The sequence below is a fragment of the Hylobates moloch genome, unplaced genomic scaffold (genome assembly GCF_009828535.3).
Source record: "Hylobates moloch isolate HMO894 unplaced genomic scaffold, HMol_V3 SCAFFOLD_18, whole genome shotgun sequence".
Taxonomy (NCBI): Eukaryota; Metazoa; Chordata; class Mammalia; order Primates; family Hylobatidae; genus Hylobates; species Hylobates moloch.
This window is the reverse complement of record NW_026652293.1, coordinates 56,138,010-56,161,757: the sequence shown is the minus strand read 5'-3', so window position 1 is coordinate 56,161,757 and position 23,748 is coordinate 56,138,010. Positions and strand designations below refer to the sequence as shown.

Sequence of the window (23,748 nt, the reverse complement as noted above, 5' to 3'; positions counted from 1 at the left end):
CATAAGACTTTTTTTTTTTTTTTTTTTTGAGACAGAGTCTTACTCTGTCACCCAGGATGGAGTGCAGTGGCACGGTATTGGCTGACTACAACCTCTGCCTCCTGGGTTCAAGTGATTCTCCTGCCTCAGCCTCCTGAGTACCTGGGACTACAGGCGCATGACACCATGCCTGGGTATTTTTTTTTTTTTTGTATTTTTAGTAGTGACAGGGTTTCACCATGTTGGCCAGGCTAGTCTTGAACTCCCGACCTCAGATGATCTGCCCCCCTCATCCTCTCAAAGTGCTGGGATTACAGGTGTGAGCTACTGCGCCTGGCTAGAGACCTTATGGGCTTTGATTTTCTTCCCTTTAAAATAGGGAAGTATCTGTTTAGTTACTGAGCTAATTGAGTAGAAGCAAATTTGCAAACTCTAAATGGCTGCATGAGAGTGTGCCATAGTGATGGTTCTCTTTCCACAGCCCCCTTCTATTCTCAAGTATTGGATCCTTAATTCAGCCTCCCCTCTCCCTTTTTCCCAGTCTCTGAGAGTGGACAGAATGAGCAAGGGGACACTTAAGAGTGGGTCATGTTTCTTCTTGATAGCTGCTGTGATAACTGTCTTAAAAGGAAACAGACACCCCGAGGGGAGCCTGTGAATCTCTGAGCTCCTTCTTCCCCTCTGCCCGATGACCGAAAGCTAACTCTGCAACGTACAATCAGAGGAAATAAGAGAAAACAGGGAACTCACATATACATGAAAAATGCTGCTGGTCCTTTTGTGAAGCGATGGCAGCACAGAGGTGAATGAGATGGTTCTGCATAGGCTCGCTGGCTCAGGAGAGTCCTTAGTGATCAGAAGGGGGCTTCTGGGCCAATGGATGAACTCTGCTCTAATGCACGGCTCCAAATGACACCCTTTGAATTGGACTCTCTTACCTTCCTAATCTCAGTTGCCTCTGTCTTTCATCACTACTGGGAGTCGCTTGTCTGCTCACAATATTCTATTTTCCTCCTAAAAAATGTTATAGTCTAGGGAGGTCCAGGTAGCAGATACTCCTTTGAGCAAATAGTCCTCATATGTTTGTGTAAGGAGCAGGCATATTGCCCTATAGCGACAATTCAAATGTGTATAGGTTCCAGCATGGTACTTTGCATATATTAAACACTGAAATTTTTAAAATAAATAATTGAAGAAATTGCTAGACACCTAATCTCTGAGAGTGACACATCCAATGTCAATTCTGATAATTTTATTTTTCAATGTAAAATATTCCAAAAATATGGAAAAGCACAGAGAAACTAAATAATTAGCACTGTATCTCCAACAACCAGATTTGAACAAATGTAAAATTTTTGCCAAATTGTTTCAGACTTGTATAAAGAAATAAAATCTTGGTAGATATAGCATCCATAAGAAAATGAGGCTGGGCCGACATGGTGGCTCATGCCTATAATCCCAGCACTTTGGGAGATCGAAGAGGCAGGAGAATCACTTAAGCCTAGGAGTTTGGAATCAGCCTGGGCAACATGATGAGGCCGTTTCTATGAAAAATAAAATGGAAATTAAAAAATAAAAAGAAAGAGATCTAGAAATTTAGTAATATCTTTTTGAAAAAACATTCATGCATCATTTAATTTAAATGTCAAAAACTAAGCTGAAATGTTAGAGATAGTATAGTGAATATGAGAGATTTTCCCTGCTTTCTGACTTCCAGGAGCATTAACTGGGTAGAAAATCACAGAGAAGAGTTTTAGCAGCAGTTGGTAACAAAAACTCCAAAATCCTGATTTTTTTCTGCCTAGCACCATTTTTTTCTTCCTGCTTGCTCAAAACTTGAGACAAGTGCCGGTGTGGCAGGTCTGATGCTGAGCTGAGCTCCGCGTTCTTTTTTAGGAGTGCTCGCCCTACGCAGCCCACCTCTACGACGCCGAAAACACCCAGACGCCTCTCCGGAATCTCCCGGGCCTCTGCTCTGATTACTGCTCTGCCTTCCATTCTAACTGTCACTCCGCCATTTCCCTGCTGACCAATGACCGCGCCCTCCAGGAGTCTCGTGGAAGGGACGGTGCCCGCTTCTGCCACCTCCTGGACCTTCCTGACAAGGACTATTGCTTCCCTAATGTCCTGAGGAACGACTATCTCAACCGCCACCTGGGCATGGTGGCCCAAGATCCTCAGGGCTGCCTGCAGCTCTGCCTGAGCGAGGTGGCCAACGGGCTGAGGAACCCTGTCTCCATGGTCCATGCTGGGGACGGCACCCATCGCTTCTTTGTTGCCGAACAGGTGGGAGTGGTGTGGGTCTATCTCCCTGATGGGAGTCGCCTGGAGCAACCCTTCCTGGACCTCAAGAACATCGTGTTGACCACCCCATGGATCGGGGATGAGAGAGGCTTCTTGGGGTTGGCTTTTCACCCCAAATTCCGCCACAATCGCAAGTTTTATATTTATTATTCGTGCCTGGACAAGAAGAAGGTAGAAAAGATCCGGATTAGTGAGATGAAGGTTTCTCGGGCTGATCCTAACAAAGCTGACCTGAAATCAGAGAGGTGAGAGGTACTCATGAGAGCCTGCAGCTGTACTGTGTTCCGAAATAATGCCAACCAGGTCCGTGAGATAATAGAGGGGAACTTCACTGGTTTTAGAGCACTACTCGAACTGTTGAGAAAGGAGTCACTGTGGATTGAGGACGGCCCAAGTTAGACTCTTGAGTTAAGGCTGTTTAATGGGATGTAGCCATCACCTTACAGTTACCCTAAATAAAGACATACTTTCCTGTCTTTACAAAGGGTAAGGACCAGCAGCCATAGGGATCTGAGAAAGGATTATAGATAATATCAACATATGAAACATAATAAATAGTAGCCTCTGATTATTATGTGCCATTAGATCCCAGGCCCTTTACTTTGAATGTGGGATTTCTCATTCTCACTGGGAGCCATGGCACAAGGCCATCAGGCTATGGATGCATGGCCAGGTGAAGACTCAGTTTTAACTGACTCCAAGCTCATGCTCTTTCCACCCTACCACTCTGCCTTTTTTTTTTTCCTTCTTCTCCTTTCTCTCTTGCCTCTTTTCCCATGGTAGACAGGTTGGAGGATTGCAAAGAGCATAAAGAACTGATAGATTAATCCCTCTTAAGTTACTCGAAAGAAGGGATGGAGCATTCTGGTAGGGCCGAGAGTAAGGGCAAGCCCTAGAAAAGGATGGTTGTTACCCTAGCTGGGTCCACAGCTCGTTAAATCATGGTAGGAAAGAAAAATGAGGCTGGGCATGGTGGCTCATGCCTGTAATCCCAACATTTTGGGAAGCTGAGGCAGGCAGATCACTTGAGGTCAGGAGTTCAAGACCAGCCTGGCCAACATGGAAAAACCCTGTGTCTACCAAAAATTAGCCACGCACGGTGGCACATGCCTGTAGTCCCAGCTACTCAGGAAGCCGAGGCAGGAGAATCGCATGAACATGGGAGGCAGAGGTTGCTGTGAGCCAGGATCACGCCACTGCCTGCCAACCTGGGTGACAGAGCAAGACTCCATCTCAAAAAATAAATAAATAAATAAATAAAAGCCAGGTGTGGTGGTAATCCCAGCTGCTTGGGAGGCTCTCAGCCGAGGCAGGAGAATTACTTGAACCTGGAGGTGGAGGTTGCAGTGAGATGAGATTGAGATTGCACCACTGTGCTCCAGCTTGGATGCAGAGTGAGACTCTGTCTAAAAAAAAAAGAAAAAGAAAAATGAGCCATGAAAGAGTTATACCAGGAAACAAGGGGCATCTCAGAGCCCCAGAGCTACCTGCTTTGTGATCCTTAAAAACTCAAGCAGGTCTTGGCTGGCTTGGCAAATCTCGGTGGCCTGGACCAATCATTTCTGGGTATCTCAGGAGGATGCAGCTTCAGCTTGTGTCAAATCCTAATGTGTGGTTTCTTTTTTCTCTTCCAGGGTCATCTTGGAGATCGAAGAACCAGCCTCAAACCATAATGGCGGACAACTTCTTTTTGGCCTGGATGGCTATATGTACATATTCACTGGGGACGGGGGACAGGCTGGAGATCCCTTTGGCCTGTTTGGAAATGCTCAGAACAAGTAAGCTGGATGGAGGCTGGGCCCCTGTCCCTTCAGAGTGAGCCCCTGGTATGGTGTTTTTGCAGGGATGGCATCAAACTCAAATCACATACTGCAAGATGTAGTCCACTCCACTGAGGCAATGGGAGGAACGTTTGGTTTTCCATTCCATAAATCTCAGACATAGTATATTTTTGTAGTTAATATCATTGATGCTCAATATAACTGTCAGAGTGTTATGTAAAGGAGAATTCAGGATTTTAAATATATATATATATATATATTAGCAGGTCATTATTCACCACACTAATCATCTAATTCAATTCAACTCAATAATATTATTGAACACCATGTTCCAGGTGCTGTGCTAGGCCCTGGAGACACATGAGAAGTTAACTACTGAGAGCCAATGTGTATTGGGTGCTTGCAGCTTGTCAGGCACTGGTCTAAGTACTTTACATTTGAGAAGGTAATTTTAGCAACCTTCAAGGACAAGAATTGATATCTAATATCTATTTTGTTAATTGATATATCACCAGCACTTAGGACAGTACCTGGCACAAGGGAGCCTTTCCATAATTACACACAGAATGAATGAATCCCATGAAGTATACATATAATATCCATTTTACAGCCAAGAAAATGGAGGCACAGAGGTTGTACAATGAGTAAGTGGAAAAAACAGAATCCCAACCCACACAATACGGTGCCAGAGCCCAGTGATGCTGTGTTGCCTAGATAAAGGTCATGTGGTCCTTCTGCCCTTTGCACCCAGTAAGCGCTTGGCTTCTATTATTCCTAGTAATAAAAATATTGAGGTTAATAATAATACAAAGCTAACATTTGTCAAATACCTACTGTGATTCAAGAATCGCATTAAACGCTATATACACAGTAACTCATTTAACCCTTACCTCACAACCACACCGCAAGGTAAATAATATTTATCTTGCTATATATTTTAAATAGAGATGGGGCCTCACTGTATTGCCTAGGCTGTTCTTGAACTCATGGCCTCAAGCTCTCTGCCCACCTCAGCCTCCCAAAATGTGGGATTATAGGCATGAGCCACTGCACCTGGCCAATATATTAAAAATAATAGCAGCCTCTGATCATCATGTGTCCATTAGATCCCAGACCCTTTACTTGAGTGTGAAATTTCTTATCCTCATAGGAAGCAGTGGTACAAGGCCATCAGTTACTCTCCTCTGACTTTCAAATGAGGAAAGTCAGCCCCAGAGACCACAGTCATTGGCAGAGCCTCTCAAAAGCTTCTATTCTGTTCTTTTAACTGACCACGTTGTTAAATAAAGAATAAACAATATAACTAGCTTCTTATAAACTTTGTCATATTAGACCAAATCAGAGAGAAGCTGTGCTCATCATTAAAATAAGAATTGAAGCTGCAACTTGCTCAGGGTCGCATGGGCCAAGATCACATCAAACCTTTGCCTCGTAGTTCTCTTCGAGCCAAACATGGGGCAGTCTTAAATATCTTGGATAGATTTAAAAGAAAATCTTCAAGCTCATTCTTGCTGGTACAAAAAAAGAAGGAAAATAAGAAGTCAAATCTTCCCATGTGATCCTTAGCAGTCTCTTGGCATCAACTATGAGTCGGCCCTTCTGGGTGATCTCTTCCAGTCCTGCGGCTTTCCTTGCTTACCTGATTCTGTTTCTTGGCCTTCTTTCTTTCAGAAGTTCCCTGTTGGGAAAAGTTTTAAGGATCGATGTGAACAGGGCAGGCTCAGATGGCAAGCGGTACCGAGTCCCCTCGGACAATCCATTTGTTTCTGAGCCACGGGCCCACCCCGCCATCTATGCCTATGGGATCAGGAACATGTGGCGTTGTGCTGTGGACCGAGGGGACCCCGTCACGCGCCAGGGCCGAGGCCGGATATTCTGTGGGGATGTGGGCCAGAACAGGTTTGAAGAGATTGACCTCATTGTGAAAGGCGGAAACTATGGCTGGAGAGCAAAGGAAGGGTTTGCATGTTATGACAAAAAACTTTGTCACAATGCCTCTTTGGGTAAGTAAGAAGCTCTCTGGGTGATTTCTTTGATGAGTTAAGTGGGTTGGAGGTGGAGGTGGGGAATAAAACCTGAATGTCCTGCCCTGCAGGTCATTTAAATCACGCCTTGTTTGTGTCCTGTGGTGTAGTGCTTCTCCAAGCGGTCCTCCAGCCACTCACTGGCACCAGAGACATCCTGGCAGTGGCTATTTTTAAAAAGTGAATTCCTAGACTGCCCCAGACCCAATGAATTTGAATTTTGGGTGGATTGGAGGCATGAGATTGACCCATGACACTCACTCTCCTTCCTGTCTCCTGGACAGATGATGTTCTGCCAATCTATGCTTATGGCCATGCAGTGGGGAAGTCAGTCACTGGAGGTTATGTCTATCGTGGTTGTGAATCCCCAAATCTCAATGGCCTGTATATCTTTGGAGACTTCATGAGTGGGTAAGGAAGGACTGATGTCCCTTCTCCCTCTTTTTATTTTAACGTTTTTACTGAGGTGTAACTTACATATGGTGAAATATAATCATGTAAGAGCACAGGTTGTATGATGTTTTACAAATGTACGCACTCATATTACCACCGACCATATCAAGAGGCAGAACACTTCCATCACCCTAGAAGGCTCCTTCTTGTCTATTACCTCTCCCTCTCTCTCTCTCTCTCTCTCTCTCTCTCTCTCTCGTACCAGGGGCTCACTATAAAGGGACAGGGGCCCCGCTTCCATCCAGCTTACTTGTTCTGAGCATTTCCAAACATGCCAAAGGGATCAGATCTCCAGCCTGTCTCCCGTCCCCAGTGAATATGTACATATAGCCATCCAGGCCAAAAAGAAGTTGACACATACACACACACACGCACACATACACACACACACACCCCAGCCAGAGATAAGCACTCCCACCACAGCTTAGTTTTGCTTCTGGAACTTCATGTATAAATGGAATAATTACAGTATGTACTCTTCTTTTTGTGCTTGGCTTCTTTAATTCGGTAATGTCTGTGGGATTCATCAATGTTGTTCCATGTATCAGTAATTTGTCTTTTTTATTGCTTTGTTAAATTCAATTGTATGAATACACCACAATTTATTCATCTATTCTCTGTGTTGCTGATGGACATTTTGGCTATTCCCAGTTATGAAATATTATGAATGACATGGCTACTGTATTTTATAGTTTTCAGTGTAGAGATCTTGCATATTTACCTATCTCTTAGTGTTTGATGTTATAGTAAATGTTATTTTGTTAAATTCCAGTTTCTGATTGTTAATTGTTAGTATATAGATTTTTTTTATATTGAGCTTATATCTGGCAACCTTGCTGAACTCTTTGTTCATTCTGATTGCTTTTTTGTAGATTCTACTGGATTTTCTATGTGGAAGGTAATTTTATTAGAAGGTCTGTGAATACAGACACTTTTTACTTTCTTTCTTTTTTTTTTTTTTTTTTTTGAGACGGAGTCTTGCTCTGTCGTCCAGGCTGGAGTGCAGTGGTGTGATCTCGGCTCACTGCAAGCTCTGCCTCCCGGGTTCACACCATTCTCCTGCCTCAGCCTCCCAAGTAGCTGGGACTACAGGCGCCTGCCACCATGCCGGCTAATTTTTTGTATTTACTTTCTTTTTTTTTTGAATTGGAAGCCTGCTCTTATTTTTTAACTGGCTTATTGCTCTACCTTAATCACAGCGCAGTGTTGAGTAGAAATAGGGGAAAGCATTCATTTTCACCATCATATTAGTGGATGTTACTGTGTGACATCACACCAGTATGATGACAGCTGTAGGTGATTTCTACACACCCTTTATCAGGCTGGGTACATTTTCTTTTATTTCTAGTCCTTTGAAAATTTGTATTAGATATAGATGTTGGGTTTTGTCAAATGCTTCTTTTCGTCTTTTGATGAATCATGCGGGCTTTTAAAATTTTTAGTTTCTTAATATGGTGAATTTCATTGATTGATTTAAAAATTGCTAGAGCAGTCTTGCATTCTGAGGAAAATACCACTTGGTCATAATGCATTATCTTATTTATTTATTTATTTTTTGAAACAAGGTTTTGCTCTGTTATGCAGGCTGGACTGCAGTGGCACGATCATAGCTCACTACAGCCTCGAACTCCTGGCCTCAAGTGATCCTCCCACCTCAGCCTCCCAAGTAGCTTGTGGTACCCAGCTAATTAAAAAAAACTTTTTTTTTGTAGAGATGGAGTCTTACTATGTTGCCTAGGCTGGTCTTGAACTCCTGGCTTCAAGCTATTCTCCCACCTTGGCCTCCCAAACTGCTAGGATTACAGGCATGACTCACTGCCCCAGCCCCATCCTTTTTATATATAGATGGATTTGATTTGCTGACATGTTGTTTGAAATTTTAAAATCTACTTGCATGAAGGAATAGTGAACTATAGTTTTTCTTTCTTGTAATATATTTGTCAGACTTTGGAATCAGGGTAAACAGGCTTTATAGAATAAGTACTCCTGTTCAATTATCTGGAAGAGTTTGTGTAAAATAGGTATTATTTTTCCTTACATGTTCTTCCTTCCAAGAAAAACCATCTGGGCCTGAAGTTTTCTATGTGAAAAGACTTTTAATTACAAATTTAATTTCTTTATTAGATTTAATTATTCAGCTTATCTATTTCTTTCTGAGTGAGCTTTGGTAGTCTGTACCTTTCAAGGAATTTTTCCAGTTTGTCTACGTTGTCAAATGTTTTGGCATTCAGTTGTTCATAATATTCCTTTATTATTCTTTTAATATCTATAGAAACTATGGTGATGTCACTTGTCTTATTCTAGATACAGTTGGTAGTTGTGTCTTCTCTTTTTTTTAATCAGTCTGGTTAGAGGTTTATCCATTTTATTGATCTTCTATAAGAACCAGCTTTTGTGTTCATTGATTTTTTCCTGTTATTTTTATGTTTTTTTCTATTTCATTGGTTTCTTCTCTTTTTTTCTTCCTTCTGCTTGATTTGGGTTTAATTTGCTCCCAGTTTCTCAAGATGGAAGCTGAGATTATTGATCTGAGACCTTTCATCTTTTCTAATATATGTGTTTAGTGCTATAAATTTCCCCCCAAGTACTACTTTAGCAGTATCCTGTAAATGTTGATATATTGTGTTTTCATTGTTATTCAGTTAAAAATATTTTCTAATTTACCTTTTGATTTCTTTGTCCCATGAGTTATTTCAAAGTGTGCTATTTAGTTTTCAATTACCTGAAGATTTTCCAGAGATCTTTCTGCTATTGATTTCTATTTTAGATTTACTGTGGTCCCAGAACATGTTGTATATGACTTGGGGGACTATCTTGGATTTTCTGGGTGGGTCCTAAATGAAATCACAAATGTGTTTAGAAGAGGAAGGTAGGGGGAAATTTGAAGATGGGAGAGATAGAAGGTGATGCGACAACGAAGGCAGAGGGAGAAAAGGTGACGTGATGTGGGGCCATGAGTCAAGGCATAGGGACGGCCTTCAGAAGCTGGAAAGAGTGAGGAAACCGATTCTCCTCCAGAGCGTCTGGAGGGAGCACAGTCCTGCCAACACCTGGATCTTGGCTTAGTGAAGACCATTTCAGAGTTTTGGCATCCAAAACTATAAAAGAATGAGTGTATGTTGTTTTAAGCCACAAAGTTGTGGTAATTTGTAGTTGAGGTGATTTGTTACAGTGGCAATAAGAATGTTATCATTCCTAATGCTCTCAATTCCTTTGGGTAGATGCATGTTTCTATCTGATATCATTTTTCTTCTGTCAATGGGGTCTATAGTGATGAGTTGTTTTCACTTTTGGAGTCTTTATTTTACCTTCATTTTTGAAAGATATTTTCACTGGGTATAGAAGTCTATGTTAACATGTTTTTTTCTTTGATTCTTTAGAGGCTGCCCCACTATTTTCTGGCTTGCACCATTCCAATGAGAAATCCGCTGCCAGACTTCTGTTTGTTCCTTCATATGTAATATATCATTTTTTTTCCTATGGCTGCTTTTTAAGATTTTATCATTAGTTTTGTGCAATTTCATTAAAATATGCCTTAGTTTGGTTTTCTTCATATTTCTTGTGCTTAGAGTTTGTTGCAGTTATTGGATCTGTGAATTTATAGCTTTCAAGAAATATGGAATATTTTTGGCCATTATATCTTCAAATATGTTTTCTTCTGTCCCCACTCCTTCTCTCCTTTTATTCAGAAGCTCTAATTACATGTATATTGGGCTGCTTAAAGTTGTTCCATAGTTCGTTGATGATCTATTTATATTAAAAAATGTTCTCTGTGTTTTATTTTGGGTAGTTCCATTGCTATGTTTTTAGATCATGAATTGTTTCTTTTGTAATGTCTAGCCAGCCATTCATCCCATTGAGTGTGTGTGTGTGTGTGTGTGTGTGTGTGTGTGTGTGTAATCTCAATGTATTTTTCACCTCTAGAAACTTGATTTGCATCTGTTCTGTATCTCTCATATCTCTCTATAATTTATTTTTTATTTTTTATTTTTTTTAGAGACAGAGTCTTGCTCTGTCGCCCAGGCTGGAGTGCAGTGGTGTGATCTCGGCTCACCACAAGCTCCGCCTCCCGGGTTCACGCCCTTCTCCTGCCTCAGCCTCCTGAGTAGCTGGGACTACAGGCGTCCGCCACCACGCCCAGCTAATTTTTGTATTTTTAGTAGAGACGGGGTTTAGAATCATTGTTTAAATGTTCTTGTCTGCTAATTTTAGCATCTTCATCAGTTCTGTGCCACTTTCGATGGACAGATTTTACTCTTTATTATGGGTTGTATTCTCCTCCTTCTTTACTTGCCTTGTAATTTTTGATTGGATGCCAGAAATATTAATTTAACTTAGTAGGTGCTGGATATTTTTGTATTCCTATAAATGATTTTGAATTTTGCTTGGAGACATAAGTTACTTGGAAGTAGTATGATTCTTTCAGGTCTTGCTATTAATATTTGCTAAACAGAACCAAGGTAGTGTTTTTTCTAGTGCTTTCTATTCCTCACTACTGAATTCTACCTATACCCCGTGATACTTATGCTATTCCTGATCTCAAGTAAATGCCAAGTACTTTTTCTTCTAATTATTTCCTTTATTTTGAAATATTTTCTCCCATGTATCTGCTGTTGAGTATACTGATGATTACTTCAGGGGAACCTTTTGCAGCTCTCTGGCATTCATTCTCTGTGCAATTCTCTTCTCTCCAGTATCTGTCCTGCAATCTCTTACTGCATTGGTCTTCCTGGACTCTCAGCAATGTCTTTTCAGCTCAAGGAGCCTGCTGGGCTTTGCCTGTATTTTCCCTCCCTGTGCCGGAAACTCTCAAGGTAGTATGCTGGAGCAATCATAGGGTTCGCCTTGTTTGTTTCTTGTCTCTCAGAGAACACACTCCTCCATTGCCTGATCTTCAGTATCTTTCAAGCCATTATTATTCTATCTTGTGCAGGTTTTGGAATGTTTAAGATGGAAAAGTAAATCTGGTCCCTGTTAGAAAAGATGTTCTATTTTCATGCTGCAATTCTTAGTTACAGAGATGGGGTAAAGTTACTAATTGGTCAGGTCCTTTGTCATCACTTACTAGATCTTTGGGATTCCATTGTTCTTCATGTTTTTCTCCCTACAACCTCCACTCACCACCCTGCCCCCATACACACATCATTTGGTTAATATGCAGTGATTCTTTTTTCTTTTCTTTTCTTTTTTTCTTTTTTTTTGAGACAGAGTCTCACTCTGTCGCCCAGGCTGGAGTGCAGTGGTGCAATCTCGGCTCACTGCAACGTCTGCCTCCTAGGTTTAAGCAATTCTCATGCCTCAGCCTCCCAAGCAGCTGGGACTACAGGCACACACCACCACGCCCAGCTAATTTTTGTATTTTCAGTAGAGACGGGGTTTTGCCATGTTGGTCAGGCTGGTCTCGAACTCCTGGCCTCAGGTGATCCACCCGCCTCAGCCTCCCAAAGTGTTGGGATCACAGGCATAAGCCACTGCACCCAGTCATAGGCAGTGATTCTTAATTGAGGTATACTTATCAAAATCCCCTGGGTCTGGGATCTCTGTTTCCATACAACTTTCCAGGTGATTCTGATGAGCACCCAGGGTCTAACCAACTTCCTTTCCCTTTTCTTCTAAAAACCTGCTTTTAGTTCAGATAGATGATAGAGGGATAGGAAGCATCTTTCTGCTACTATATAAACATACAGCAATAATAATAAGTTAGTAGTTTTTTTTAACCCTTACTCTGTGCTACACACATTGGTGAGACCTTTATGTATATTATTTTGTTTAACCTTCAAAATTCTCACCTATGGTAAAATATGTTATCACTCCCCATTTTATGGATGAGGAATCTGAAGCTTAGAGATATTGGGCAACTACCCAAAGGTCACACAACTAATGAAAATAAGATCAGTCTTTTGTAGTGGTGCAGCCTACACAGCGCATCAAACTCTTTTTTTTTTTTTTTGAGACAAAGTCTCGCTCTGTCACCCAGGCTGGAGTGTGCAGTGGCATGATCTTGGCTCACTGCAACCTCCATGTCCTGGGTTCAAGCATTTCTTGTGGCTCAGCCTCCTGAGTAACTGGGACTATAGGCATGCACCACCCTGCCTGGCTAATTTTTGTATTTTTAGTAGAGATGGGGGTTTCACCATGTTGGCCAGGCTGGTCGTGAACTCCTGACCTCAAGTGATCTGCCTGCCTTGGCCTCCAAAGTGCTGGGATTACAGGTGTGAACCACTGGGCCTGGTCCAAACTCCTTTTATAATAGAACATGAACTTCCACATCTAGGGCAAGAGGGTGATTGAAATATCTCTGAAGAAGCTTTTTGGTTGCTTGGAGGCAGGCTAGTTATTGATCTCTTAATGGGGGACTCAGTCCTAGTACTCAGGGATCCCTGATTCTAGGAGAAAAACTATTCTACAGAGTGGATATATGGATTCCTAAAACATAAGGTTTTATTTTTCATCTAGTCGACTTATGGCTTTGCAGGAAGATAGAAAAACCAAGAAATGGAAGAAGCAGGATCTTTGCCTGGGTAGCACCACGTCCTGTGCCTTCCCGGGGCTGATCAGCAGCCATAGCAAGTTCATCATCTCTTTTGCTGAAGATGAAGCAGGTAACAAATGTACAGAGTTGTCTGATGTCTGCTTACTGGAACTCGGATAATCACAGGCTTCAACTGAACATTTATTTTAAATAGTAATTATCACTTCTACTATGATCACTATCATTTAGTCATCTTTTATAGTGTACTGGATACTATTCTAAGCACTTCACATTTTTCACCTTGTTTTGTAATCATAACACCGCCATGATATAATTATTATTATTATTTTTTGAGACAGAGTCTTGCTCTGTCACCCAGGATGGAGAGCAGTGGCGCCATCTCAGCTTACTGCAACCTCCGCTTCCAGAGTCCAAGCAATTCTTCTGCCTCAGCCTCCCAAGTAGCTGGGACTACAGGCGCCCACCACCATGCCTAGCTAATGTTTGTATTTTTAGTAGAGATGGGGTTTTGCCATGTTGGCCAGGCTGGTCTCAAATTTCTGACCTCAGGTGATCTGCCCGCCTCAGTCTCCCAAAGTGCTGAGATTACAGGTGTGCGCCACCGTGCCCGGACCCATGATGTAATTATAATGCTCATTTCACCAATGAAGAAACAGACTGAATATGCCAACCTACTCCTTCCTGATTGAACCACACAACTCACTGTGAGGGGAAGATCTATTCTGAACCACAGTTTTAGAAATGTGGAAAGGGCTAATAGTGGGCCAGACTAAATGGGCAGTGGGTGTTTATGCTGCCGGTGCTGTCTGGGAAAGGGACCTCTGGTGATCATCTCACTGGTTGGGCCAGGTTCTTTCCTGACCTTGCCAAGAGTTTGTGAGAAAAGGAGGATTTTATTTATTTATTTATTTATTTATTTAGAAATCTGATTAAAAGGTAGACATCTAGGTAGGAGGTTGCTCAATAGACAGACTAGGCATGTGTTAAGGGCATCAGTGAAGCATGATGTGCACGTGTACACATGAGAGAGAGAGACACAGAGAGACTCAGCTCTAATACATTTCCAAACATTTTATCATCAGAAAACCGATTTTTAACTTCAGCTTTACATAAGTTATGTTTCACTCTGAAAGATAAAGTTTTCAAATTTTAATTTTTTTTATGTGAGGACAGTGAACTTTTCAGTATTTGGCACAAGATATCATCATGTTTCAAGGCAGAGATAATAAGGTGATCCCTCAAGGTCCCTTCCACATCTAGATTCTCTATAGGTGGAAAAAAATAATAATTAAACAACAGAAAACCAAACAAATCAAAAACACAAAAAATACACAAAAAAAGAAAAAAAGAAAAAATTTTAAAAAAAGATTCTCTGTAGGAATAAACCAGAGTCTCAAAGGATTCTGAAGTATTTGGTTTCTTTCCCCTCTGGGCCATGAGGTGGCTGCCTTGGGACCTTCACTTGAGTAGGATATAAAGAGACCCAGTCAGCTCCCGGACCCTTTCCTCTCAGCTAGCTGATGAACAGATAGTTTGAGATGAATGTTTTATAGAAGCAGAGGAAACTTCAAGAATTTTGGAAACTTCGAATATTTTACCAGGAAAAAGTCTGTGTGAGTTCTAAACTGGAAGTCCAAACATATGAAAAAGGAGAGAAACCACAGGCTGGCAGGATGATGGCCAGTGGAAAGCGAGTGACGTGAAAGCGACAGGCGGTGGCGGAGCCTCTCCCCTGCTGGACACCCCCGTGTCTGGCACCACCCCAGAAACTGGAACCCCAGAAGCAGACCTGCCCAGGGATCCTGGGCTGCCATCTTCTGTGGCTTGTTCCTCTTCAGGAGGCCACAGAAACCCTGGCTTTGGTGGCTTGGTTTGTTGTGCTTGTAGACTTCTCACAGTAGGGAAACAGACAGTATAAAAAAAAACAAAAACAAACAACAAACAGTCATGGTACATCTGGCAAACAAAACACAGTCCTTGGCTGAATTTTATGGGGTATGCCTGCCAAAGTGTTCCCAAGCCTTCGCTCAAGGGCGGCCCTGAGGCTAATGAGGCTGTTCCTGAGGCAAATTATTTTTTTTCCAGAGTTGCCTGCTCTTGTGTTTTTGCATAAACTGATTCATATTTTCTGCTCTTGCCATATTCTTTTCCTCTGAGAGGCGTTTTTAGATCTGAGCCTTATTTCATTATTTTATTATGAGTCCACTGGCTTTAGGTAAGTCACTGTTTACTTGGAACTTGAGCTCTGCCTCACCTATGGCTACAGTTCTCATCTTGGGTCCTGAGAGTTGATAGCTGGTATGAATTGCTGCTGAGCAAATGGCTGGTGTGGAGCTGCCCATTGCTGAGGTTTAATTGATGGGATTTCTGAAAGTTAGTCACTGAAGGGCATTCCGAAGAGGGCTGGTCAAATGAATTCTGTTTTCAGTAAATTTGTATAGCATGCATTTTTGTTTTACATGGCATATTATAATTTTTTTGTTTTTCTCCCCTAAGACGTACATTAAAAATATCAGTTGGATGCTACAGATGAAATTCACTTCTAGCATTGTTTTCTCCTAAAAATACAATGGGAAGTCTATGGAATGTGGAAGACATGTAATTTACACAAACTGCAGTCCTGTATAGGCACGGTTTTCAATTTTCTTTTTAGACTGGGAAGGCCTTTGCATGGTTTCAAGGGGCCCCTGCCTGTGTACACGTGGACCTTTCATGGACACAACATTTATCTGATGGTAGAATCACTCTGGATGGTGCCTGGGGTTCCCATTCAGACAAAGCAAACTGACTGTAAAGGATGGTGTGTCCTAGTTCATCAGATCTCTTACGTGGGGAAGATTATAAATCTAGTTTGTCAGTACACAAATCATAGTTTGTTAGGCAGCTGCTACCCTGTGTAGGGGCTACACAAAGACCATGAGGCTCACACTTAGCAGAAGACAAACGCTGGTCTCTGTTCTCCACAAAAAGTGGTTGTTTAGAGCTGTTGTGTGGTGGCTTACGCCTGTAATCCTACTGCTTTGGGAGGCTGAGCTGGGAGGATTGCTCAAGTGCAAGAGTTTGAGACCAACCTGAGCAACATAGGGAGACCCCGTCTCTACAAAAAGTTTAAAAAGTGATCCTGATGTGGTGTCATGCACTGTAGTCCCAGCTACTCAAAAGACTGAGGTGGAAGGTTTGCTTGAGCCCAGGAGGTTGAGGCTACAGTGAGCTGTGATTGTGCAGCTACACTCCAGTCAGCAACAGAGCAAGACCTTGTCTACAAAAACAATAAACAAAAAACAAAAAACAAAAAACAAAAAAAAAATTAGTTGTTTAAATAATTCAGAGCTGTATAAAGCTTTAGGTTTTTCAGAATTGCAACTTAATAGATATTTTCTTTCATAAAATTGAGAAAGTTGTGTAAGCACATAACAGCAAGTGAATTTAATTCAGTGTAATTGCACAAACATTGGGTCAGAGAGATGAGAAAGTATTAATAACTACGATTATCAAACACGTTCTCTTTTTTTTGAGACAGTCTCGCTCTGTTGCCTACTGCACTGGGAGTGTAGTGATGTGGTCTTGGCTCACTGCAACCTCTGCCTCCCAGATTCAAGTGATTCTCATGTCTCAGCCTCCTGCATAGCTGGGATTACAGGCGTGTGCCACCACACCTGGACAATTTTTGTATTTTTAGTAAAGAGGGGGTTTTGCCGTGTTGGCCAGGCTCATCTAGAACTCCTGACCTCAGGTGATCCACCTGCCTCAGCCTCCCAAAATGCTGGGATTACAGGCATGAGCTACCGCGCCCGGCTTGGTTATCTAACACTTTCTAATTGAATACCCAACAATCACTTGAGGCACTGTGATCCCCGTTTTACAAATGAATAAATATCTCGAGGGCTGTGCAGGTGAAGAGGTCTCCCAAGATAGCATGGAGAGGAACTGGTGTTATCAGAAATTAAACCAGACTTCTGGGACTCTCCACTGGGGCTCATGACCCCATAGCATAATGTCCCTCACAAATAACTAGAAAGCAAGGTGGAATGAGGTAGTTACTGTGACAAAAGAACATTTCCCAGAGTTCCAACTGGGAGAAATGGGAAGGAGCGGTGGGCTCTTTCTAGGAGTGCATTAGTCTGTTTTCACACTGCTGATAAAGACAAACCTGAGACTGGGTAATTTATAAAGAAAAAGAGGCTTTGTGGACTCACAGTTCCACATGGCTGGGAAGGCTTCACAATTATGGTGGGAGGTGAAAGGCACATCTTACCTGGTGGCAGACAAAAGAGAAAATGGGAGCCAAGAGAAAGGGATTTCCTCTTATAAAACTGTATAAAACCATCAGAGCTCATGAGACTTATTCACTACCAGAACAGTATAGGGGAAGCTGCCCCCGTGATTCAGTTATCTCCCATTGGGTCACTCCCACAACACATGGGAATTACGGGAGCTACAATTCAAGATGAGATTTGGGTGGGGACACAGCCAGACCATATCTGAGAGATACAGGAGAGAGTGGGTAGAGGTGATTTTTGTGGGGCATGGAAAAGACCAAAAGGAGAGGTGGAGAGTGGGGAGGGTCACCAGGAAATAAGGAACTCAAGGACAGATTGAAAGAGGAAAATGTGAGTGAGGCTGAAGGGAAACAAAAGGACTAAAAAAGGGGCAAAATAAAGCGATTGACGGATGGTCCTCAGCCTGCAGACTGTATATATCCAAGTGTTCACAGAGGAAAGAGGTGGGGAAGGAAATGGAGATTCACTGAGGTGAAGTTTCTGAGAGCAAGGAGGTGATAAGGGAGAAAACTGTTTGGTTTGATAAACAAACATACATGTGAAATTACCTCTACTAGGCCATACACTGAGCTAGTCTTTGGGGGGTTCAAAGATGGACTTTCTCCTCAAGGAGCTCACAGCCCAGCAAAGCTGATGCCAGTTAGGTTTCTGGGATTCCGTTCTTGGGGCTCAGTGCATTTTAGGGCCATAACCTCTTTTTGACCATTTTCTGTGCATCCAACTCTGTGTTTCAGCCCTGCCTGATGTCCCATTATAGCCTGTCTATTTTTGTTGCCTTAGGGGAGCTGTATTTCCTGGCGACCTCTTACCCAAGTGCCTATGCACCACATGGATCTATTTACAAGTTTGTTGACCCCTCAAGGTGAGATTTGATGTCATTTTCTTCTCAGATGCATTTTTCTCGTTTCTTATCTTGATGGCAGGCCATAAAAACAGTCCTCATTGTCCCGAAGCAAACTCAGGTTCTAGATGAAAAGCAGTATGGACAAATAATGGCATAGGACAATGCGTCTATAGCAATTATGAAATACTTGGGAAATGGTCTCTTTGCAGTTGGGCATGAAGACCTTGAGCCTTTCTAGGATTAGTCTAGGTCTGTGGCTTTCTTTTTTTTTTTTTTTTTTGAGATGGAGTTTCACTCTTGTTGCCCAGGCTAGACTGCAATGGTGCCATCTTGGCTCACTGCAACCTCCGCCTCCCAGGTTCAAGCGATATTCCTGCCTCAGCCTCCCCAGTAGCTGAGATTACAGACATGCACCACCATAGCTAGCTAATTTTGTATTTTTAGTAGAGATGGGGTTTCTCCATGTTGGTTAGGCTGGTCTTGAACTCCCGACCTCAGGTGATTCACCTGCCTCGGTCTCCCAAAGTGCTGGGATTACAGGCGTAAGCCACCATGCCTGGCCTTTTTTAAAAAAAATATGTTTCTGGAAGTGTCTGTCTGAGGTCATCTAACAACAGTGTACACCTCTGAGCACCTGAGTAAGTACTGCTCCCCTGTCCCCTGGGCTTGGTGCAGATCTCCAGGTCTTTGGCAAATACGTTTAACTGGCAGGTTCCTCAGTAGCTTCACCTTTTCTGGAGTTTAGTGTTTATTCACTTGCTGGGCTCTATGCTGTTTCCTTCTGCTTCTTTGCCTGTCTCTCTCAGAGGCCGACCAACCTCCACCAGCACAGGCAAAAGCCACAATACCACTTCCTGCTTGAGAGGTTGTTGGGTCTGGGTCGGGTTATCTGCCCTGGGGAGGATGATGCAGTGTATCCATCCTGAGGAGTCTGCGCAGTACACTAGATTTTTTATTTTTATTTTTTATAGACACAGTCTCGCTCTGTTTCCCAGGCTGGACTGCAGTGACACGATCTCGGCTCACTGCAACCTTTGCCTCCTGGGTTCAAGCTATTCATGTGCTTCAGCCTCCCAAGTCGCTGGGATTACAGGCATGCACCACCACACCCAGCTAATTTTTGTATTTTCAGTAGAGACGGGGTTTTGCCATGTTGCCCAGGCTAGTCTCGAACTCCTGGGCTCAAACGATCCACCTGCCTCGACCTCCCAAAGTGCTGGGATTACAGGTGTGTGCCACCACGCACCCTGCCCCAGTGCTCTAGATTTATCTAAAAATTCTTGCCAAAGCAAGAAAATCTCCCCCTGAATTAGCTTACAGATAGACCTGCAGAAGAAAATTTTCCCCTGAGGCTTATGTTACCCTTATCTGGATTGGCATTCAGTAGACATGAGGCAAATAGGTCCAGCCACTGGTTAGGGCTGGGGGGCCAGCTCTAGTTCAGCTTGTATTTGGCCACAGGGCTCTCAGTTTGTGTGTTCTCGGAAGTTCCTGGAAGAGGCTCCGTCCCTGAGGCTGTGCCCGGGGTGATGTGTGGATGGTGGAGCGTGGATAGCCAAGGGGTGAATTTAATGCTGGGCTGTTTCCACTGCTGGGTCTGCTTCTGTGCACTTCTCCTGGCCTTAGAGGATGGAGCAGACTCAGGGTCTTTAAAGTGCTTCTGATGGTTGACGATGCCTTGGTGCGGAGTTCTCTTTCCACTAACAGGCTTCCTATGTGAATCCATTTTTCTTTCCTTTGGCAGTTTTCTGATTTAGTTGGCAGGTAATTTAACTCCCCACTTTTACAAGAGCAGCTGTGAGAAGCCACACAGAAAGTGCCCATAAAGCGTTTTCACACTGAAGACATCCTTACTCATTCACCTTTTTTTTTAAGTTGACATTTATGGAGTTATTCTTATGTGCCAGGCACTGTGCTAAGTGCCATGCATGTGGGCTCTCATTGAATGCTGACAGAATTCCAACCAGGCAGGTTAACATCCTCACTCTATGGATAAAGAAACTGAAGGCTAGGTAAGTTAAACTACTTGCCCCAGGTACAGCTACTAAGAGGAGCCTGGAATAGGAACTCAGTTCTCTTTGTGGAGAGGTCATTTCAGCACGATTCCCTCCATTCAGTTATAACTATATCGAATCATATAGACTTTTTAAAGCCTCTATAGGTGGACCAGATTCTGCTCTGATTACGTATTCAGCTTGTCTTTGCACGAAATGCACCAATCCCAGCATTTTGAGGGCACCTGATTAATTTATGTATCCTTTTCTCCCTCCCATTTTTTCCTCCTACCCTTCCTTTAGGGGCAGCTAAATACAGTGGTTGAGAACATGGACTTGAGCCTGGGCTTGGAATCTTGGCTTTGCCACTGACTAACTATGTGGCCTTGGGCCTGTTTCTTAGCCTGCGTGAGCCTCAGTTTCCCCTCTGTAAAATGAGTATAATAATAGTACTTACTTCACAGGGTTGTTAGGAAGACTCAATGAGTTAATATTTGCAAAGTATTTAGAATGGTGCCTAAGCAATACATAAGTGTTTATTAAATAAATACAATTACCTGTTTTTTTCCCCACCTGGACTTGGGAGGATGGAAGTGAGAGACAGAGTTGGAGCAAGGCCAGAGGCAGAGAAGGCAATGGGGATGGGCTGGGAAGTTCCAGCTCTGCTCTCTACAGTAGAACTACTCTCTGTCCTCAAAGTCCCTTTTATTTCAGAAGATGCTCCCAGGACAAGCAGTTTAAGAATGTGTTAAGAATGTGTCTCTAGGCAGAGAAGCTGGCATTGCCTAAGGGCTGTGCCTTGAGTTCTTGAAGACATTTTCTTTAAAGGGAGTCACCAGCACCATCATCAGAAGCAGCAGCAGAATCATCCTCATCATCATTCTCATCATCCTCATCTGTGAGCTCTTGTTATGTGCTGGGCACTGTTCCAAGCAAGATGGGTAGTATTAGTTTTTGCATTTTATAGATGTGGAGACTGAGACTCAGCAAGGTTTTTTTGCCCCTGGTTACCAGGATGTGAACCCGTTTTGACTGCCACAATGCCCATACTCCTAACTCCCTCTCTGCACTGTCTCTCAAGGGCCTGAGGTGCCCTGTTCTGTCTGTGACCTTTTACCTCTCCTTCTGAGCTCATAGCATATTTCCTATTACATCTACCCCATTCCCATGGGTAAGTAAAGGCTGACCCCAATTCTTGCAAATATACGCCCTCTGGTGACCTTGATTTTCTGGTTGCATCTTCAGGGTCTTGCATCCTCATGCTTTCTGTTTGTGTATTTAGGCGAGCACCCCCAGGCAAGTGCAAATACAAGCCAGTGCCGGTGAGAACCAAGAGTAAGCGGATCCCGTTCAGACCACTCGCCAGTGAGTCCATCTTTGAGTCTTAGGCTCAGGCCTTGGTGTGGAGGCTAAGGCAGTGCCCTCAGCAAGCAGGCTATAATTCCCACAGTGCAGTCTTAGTTACCCCCTGAGGGAAACTAAGTCTATACATCTCCTCTGCATAACAGAGGAGTTATGAGTGTGAGGATACCCATTTCTACTGTGACCGGTTTCCTCTAGTTATTCATTCATTCATTCATTCATTCATTTATTCATTCATTCGTTGATTCATTCATTTAATCGTTCATGTATTCATTCATTTGGCATCATTCATTTCATGCTTACTTTGTGGCAGGAACTATGCTAATCCCTAGGGATACAGCGATGAACACTTAAAGCCTATGATGTGTAGGAATTCAGAATTAAATAGGAGTGGGGATGGGAAGTGCAGGCAAATAAAGAAATAAATGTAGCACTAATGTTCTGGTATAGAAGGATATTCAGGGCACTGAGAGGGCCCCTAGAATGAGGAATGTTTCCTTGGGGCAGGGTGGGGAGTCAGGAAAGACTTACAGAGGAAGGATAGTATCTTAAGGAAACTGTTACAGAACCATGTATCGCTGGAGTGACCCTTCTAAAAAAGTCATATATTTAGACCAAGGCCAGTTAGGGAATTAAAAAGTATTAATAAAAAGAATTTATATTAAAGAACTCTAATGCAGTTATAGGTTTCTCTTATAGCTACTTTCTGGGACTTATATTTTTCACTAAATAAATACTGATTTCTCAGAGACAGTCTTGGACTTGCTAAAGGAGCAATCAGAGAAAGCTGCTAGAAAATCTTCCAGTGCAACCTTAGCTTCTGGCCCAGCCAAGGGTTTGTCTGAGAAAGCCTCCTCCAAGAAGCTGGCTTCTCCTACAAGCAGCAAGAATACATTGCGAGGGCCTGGTACAAAGAAGAAAGCCAGAGTGGGGCCTCAAGTCCCCCAGGGCAAGAGGACGAAGAGCCTGAAAAGCCACAGTGGCAGGATGAGGCCACCAGCAGAGCAGAGGCGAGCTGGCAGAAGTCTCCCTTGACCTATTGGTCAAGGTGGCCGACAGGGTGATGTGAGAGAGGAGAGCCACCTCGTCAAGTGAAAGTCACTGCTGAATAAAGACCTTAGAAGTCTGGAAAGCCAGGGTAGAGGTGGGGCAGGGCAGTTTTCCTCTCCCTGGGAAATCTTGCTATCTACTGAATAAATAAATGCACCTTCTCTGTATGCTGTGCTTCTGTAGGAGACCATATCCCAGATTGCTGGTGCACCTGGGTTATGGTGAGCACTAGTCCATGACCCTGCTTGGAACACACTGGATGTCTCTGTTCTGTCTTGTAAATGCCTACAACCTGAGGTAATGAATCAACATTTGCTCAAACTGACACATATCCTTTGATATCCTGGATGTTTGTTTGACATTGGGAAATCTAGCATGCTGTACCGCTCTTGCATAAGAACCATACTTCACCTTCCTCAGGTCTAAGAAGAAGCCTGTGACAAGTTTACAAGGAAAGACCCTTTAAATGTGGTATCTCCTTTCCCCAGCCCAAAGCTCATGAAGTGAACAAGAGCAGGTTCAGTTCTGTACCTCCAGCACTTACTATTGTAATTGCCTGACAGGTTCTTCCTGTGTAGTGCACAGACAAAACCAATTCACTGAGACCACAGTATTGCAGTAGAGAAAGAGTTTAATTAACACAGAGCCTGCCAAGTAGAAGGATTGGAATTATTACTCAAATCAGTCTCACAGAGAACTCACAGGCTGGAGTTTTTATGGATAGTTTGGTGGGGGAGGGGCTGGGGAATGTGAACTGCTGATTGGTTGAGGATGAAATCATAGGGGTGTGAGGAACAGTCCTTGTGCACGGGACCACAGGACCTGTTGAGTGATGAATCACAAATCTGGATAGGGTTAGTTGGTTTCCAGAATGCAACCATCTGAAAAACATCTCAAAAGACCAATCTTAGGTGCTACAATAGTGATGTTATCTATAGGAGCAATTGGAGAAGTCATAAATATTGTGAACTCTGACCACATGACTCCTGAGCAGTAAGGGATTATAGAAACTATCCTTACATTTTAGCAGAATTCAGGCCCTTCCCATTATCTAGTGGCCTTTCGTCAGTTTTACAAAGGCAGCTTCAGTCCCTGAGCAAGGAGGGAGTTTGTTTTAGGGAGGGACTATTATAATTCTTGCTTCAAAGTTAAACTATAAACTAAATTTCTCCCATGGTTAGCTT

At 42.9% G+C, this 23,748-nt stretch overlaps 1 protein-coding gene across 1 annotated transcript; it reads left to right on the top strand.

The window, feature by feature from the left end:
- Window positions 1–1,875: 1,875 nt before the first annotated feature.
- Window positions 1,876–22,889, top strand: HHIPL2 (HHIP like 2). The gene is made up of 8 exons (XM_032136880.2): window positions 1,876–2,528; window positions 3,918–4,061; window positions 5,736–6,067; window positions 6,373–6,499; window positions 12,998–13,143; window positions 18,095–18,176; window positions 21,435–21,517; window positions 22,263–22,889. The coding sequence occupies exons 1-8, from the start codon at window positions 2,140–2,142 to the stop codon at window positions 22,547–22,549; spliced, it is 1,590 nt and encodes a 529-aa protein (XP_031992771.2). The 5' UTR covers window positions 1,876–2,139; the 3' UTR covers window positions 22,550–22,889.
- The last annotated feature ends 859 nt before the right edge of the window (window positions 22,890–23,748 follow it).

Bases quoted from the DNA above. Each gene is read 5' to 3' on its own strand.
- HHIPL2 (XM_032136880.2), top strand. From the start codon at position 2,140: ATGGTGGCCCAAGATCCTCAGGGCTGCCTGCAGCTCTGCCTGAGCGAG. The intron at 6,068-6,372 runs GTAAGTAAGAAG...TCTCCTGGACAG, and splicing joins TTGTCACAATGCCTCTTTGG to ATGATGTTCTGCCAATCTAT. The intron at 18,177-21,434 runs GTGAGATTTGAT...TTGTGTATTTAG, and splicing joins AAGTTTGTTGACCCCTCAAG to GCGAGCACCCCCAGGCAAGT.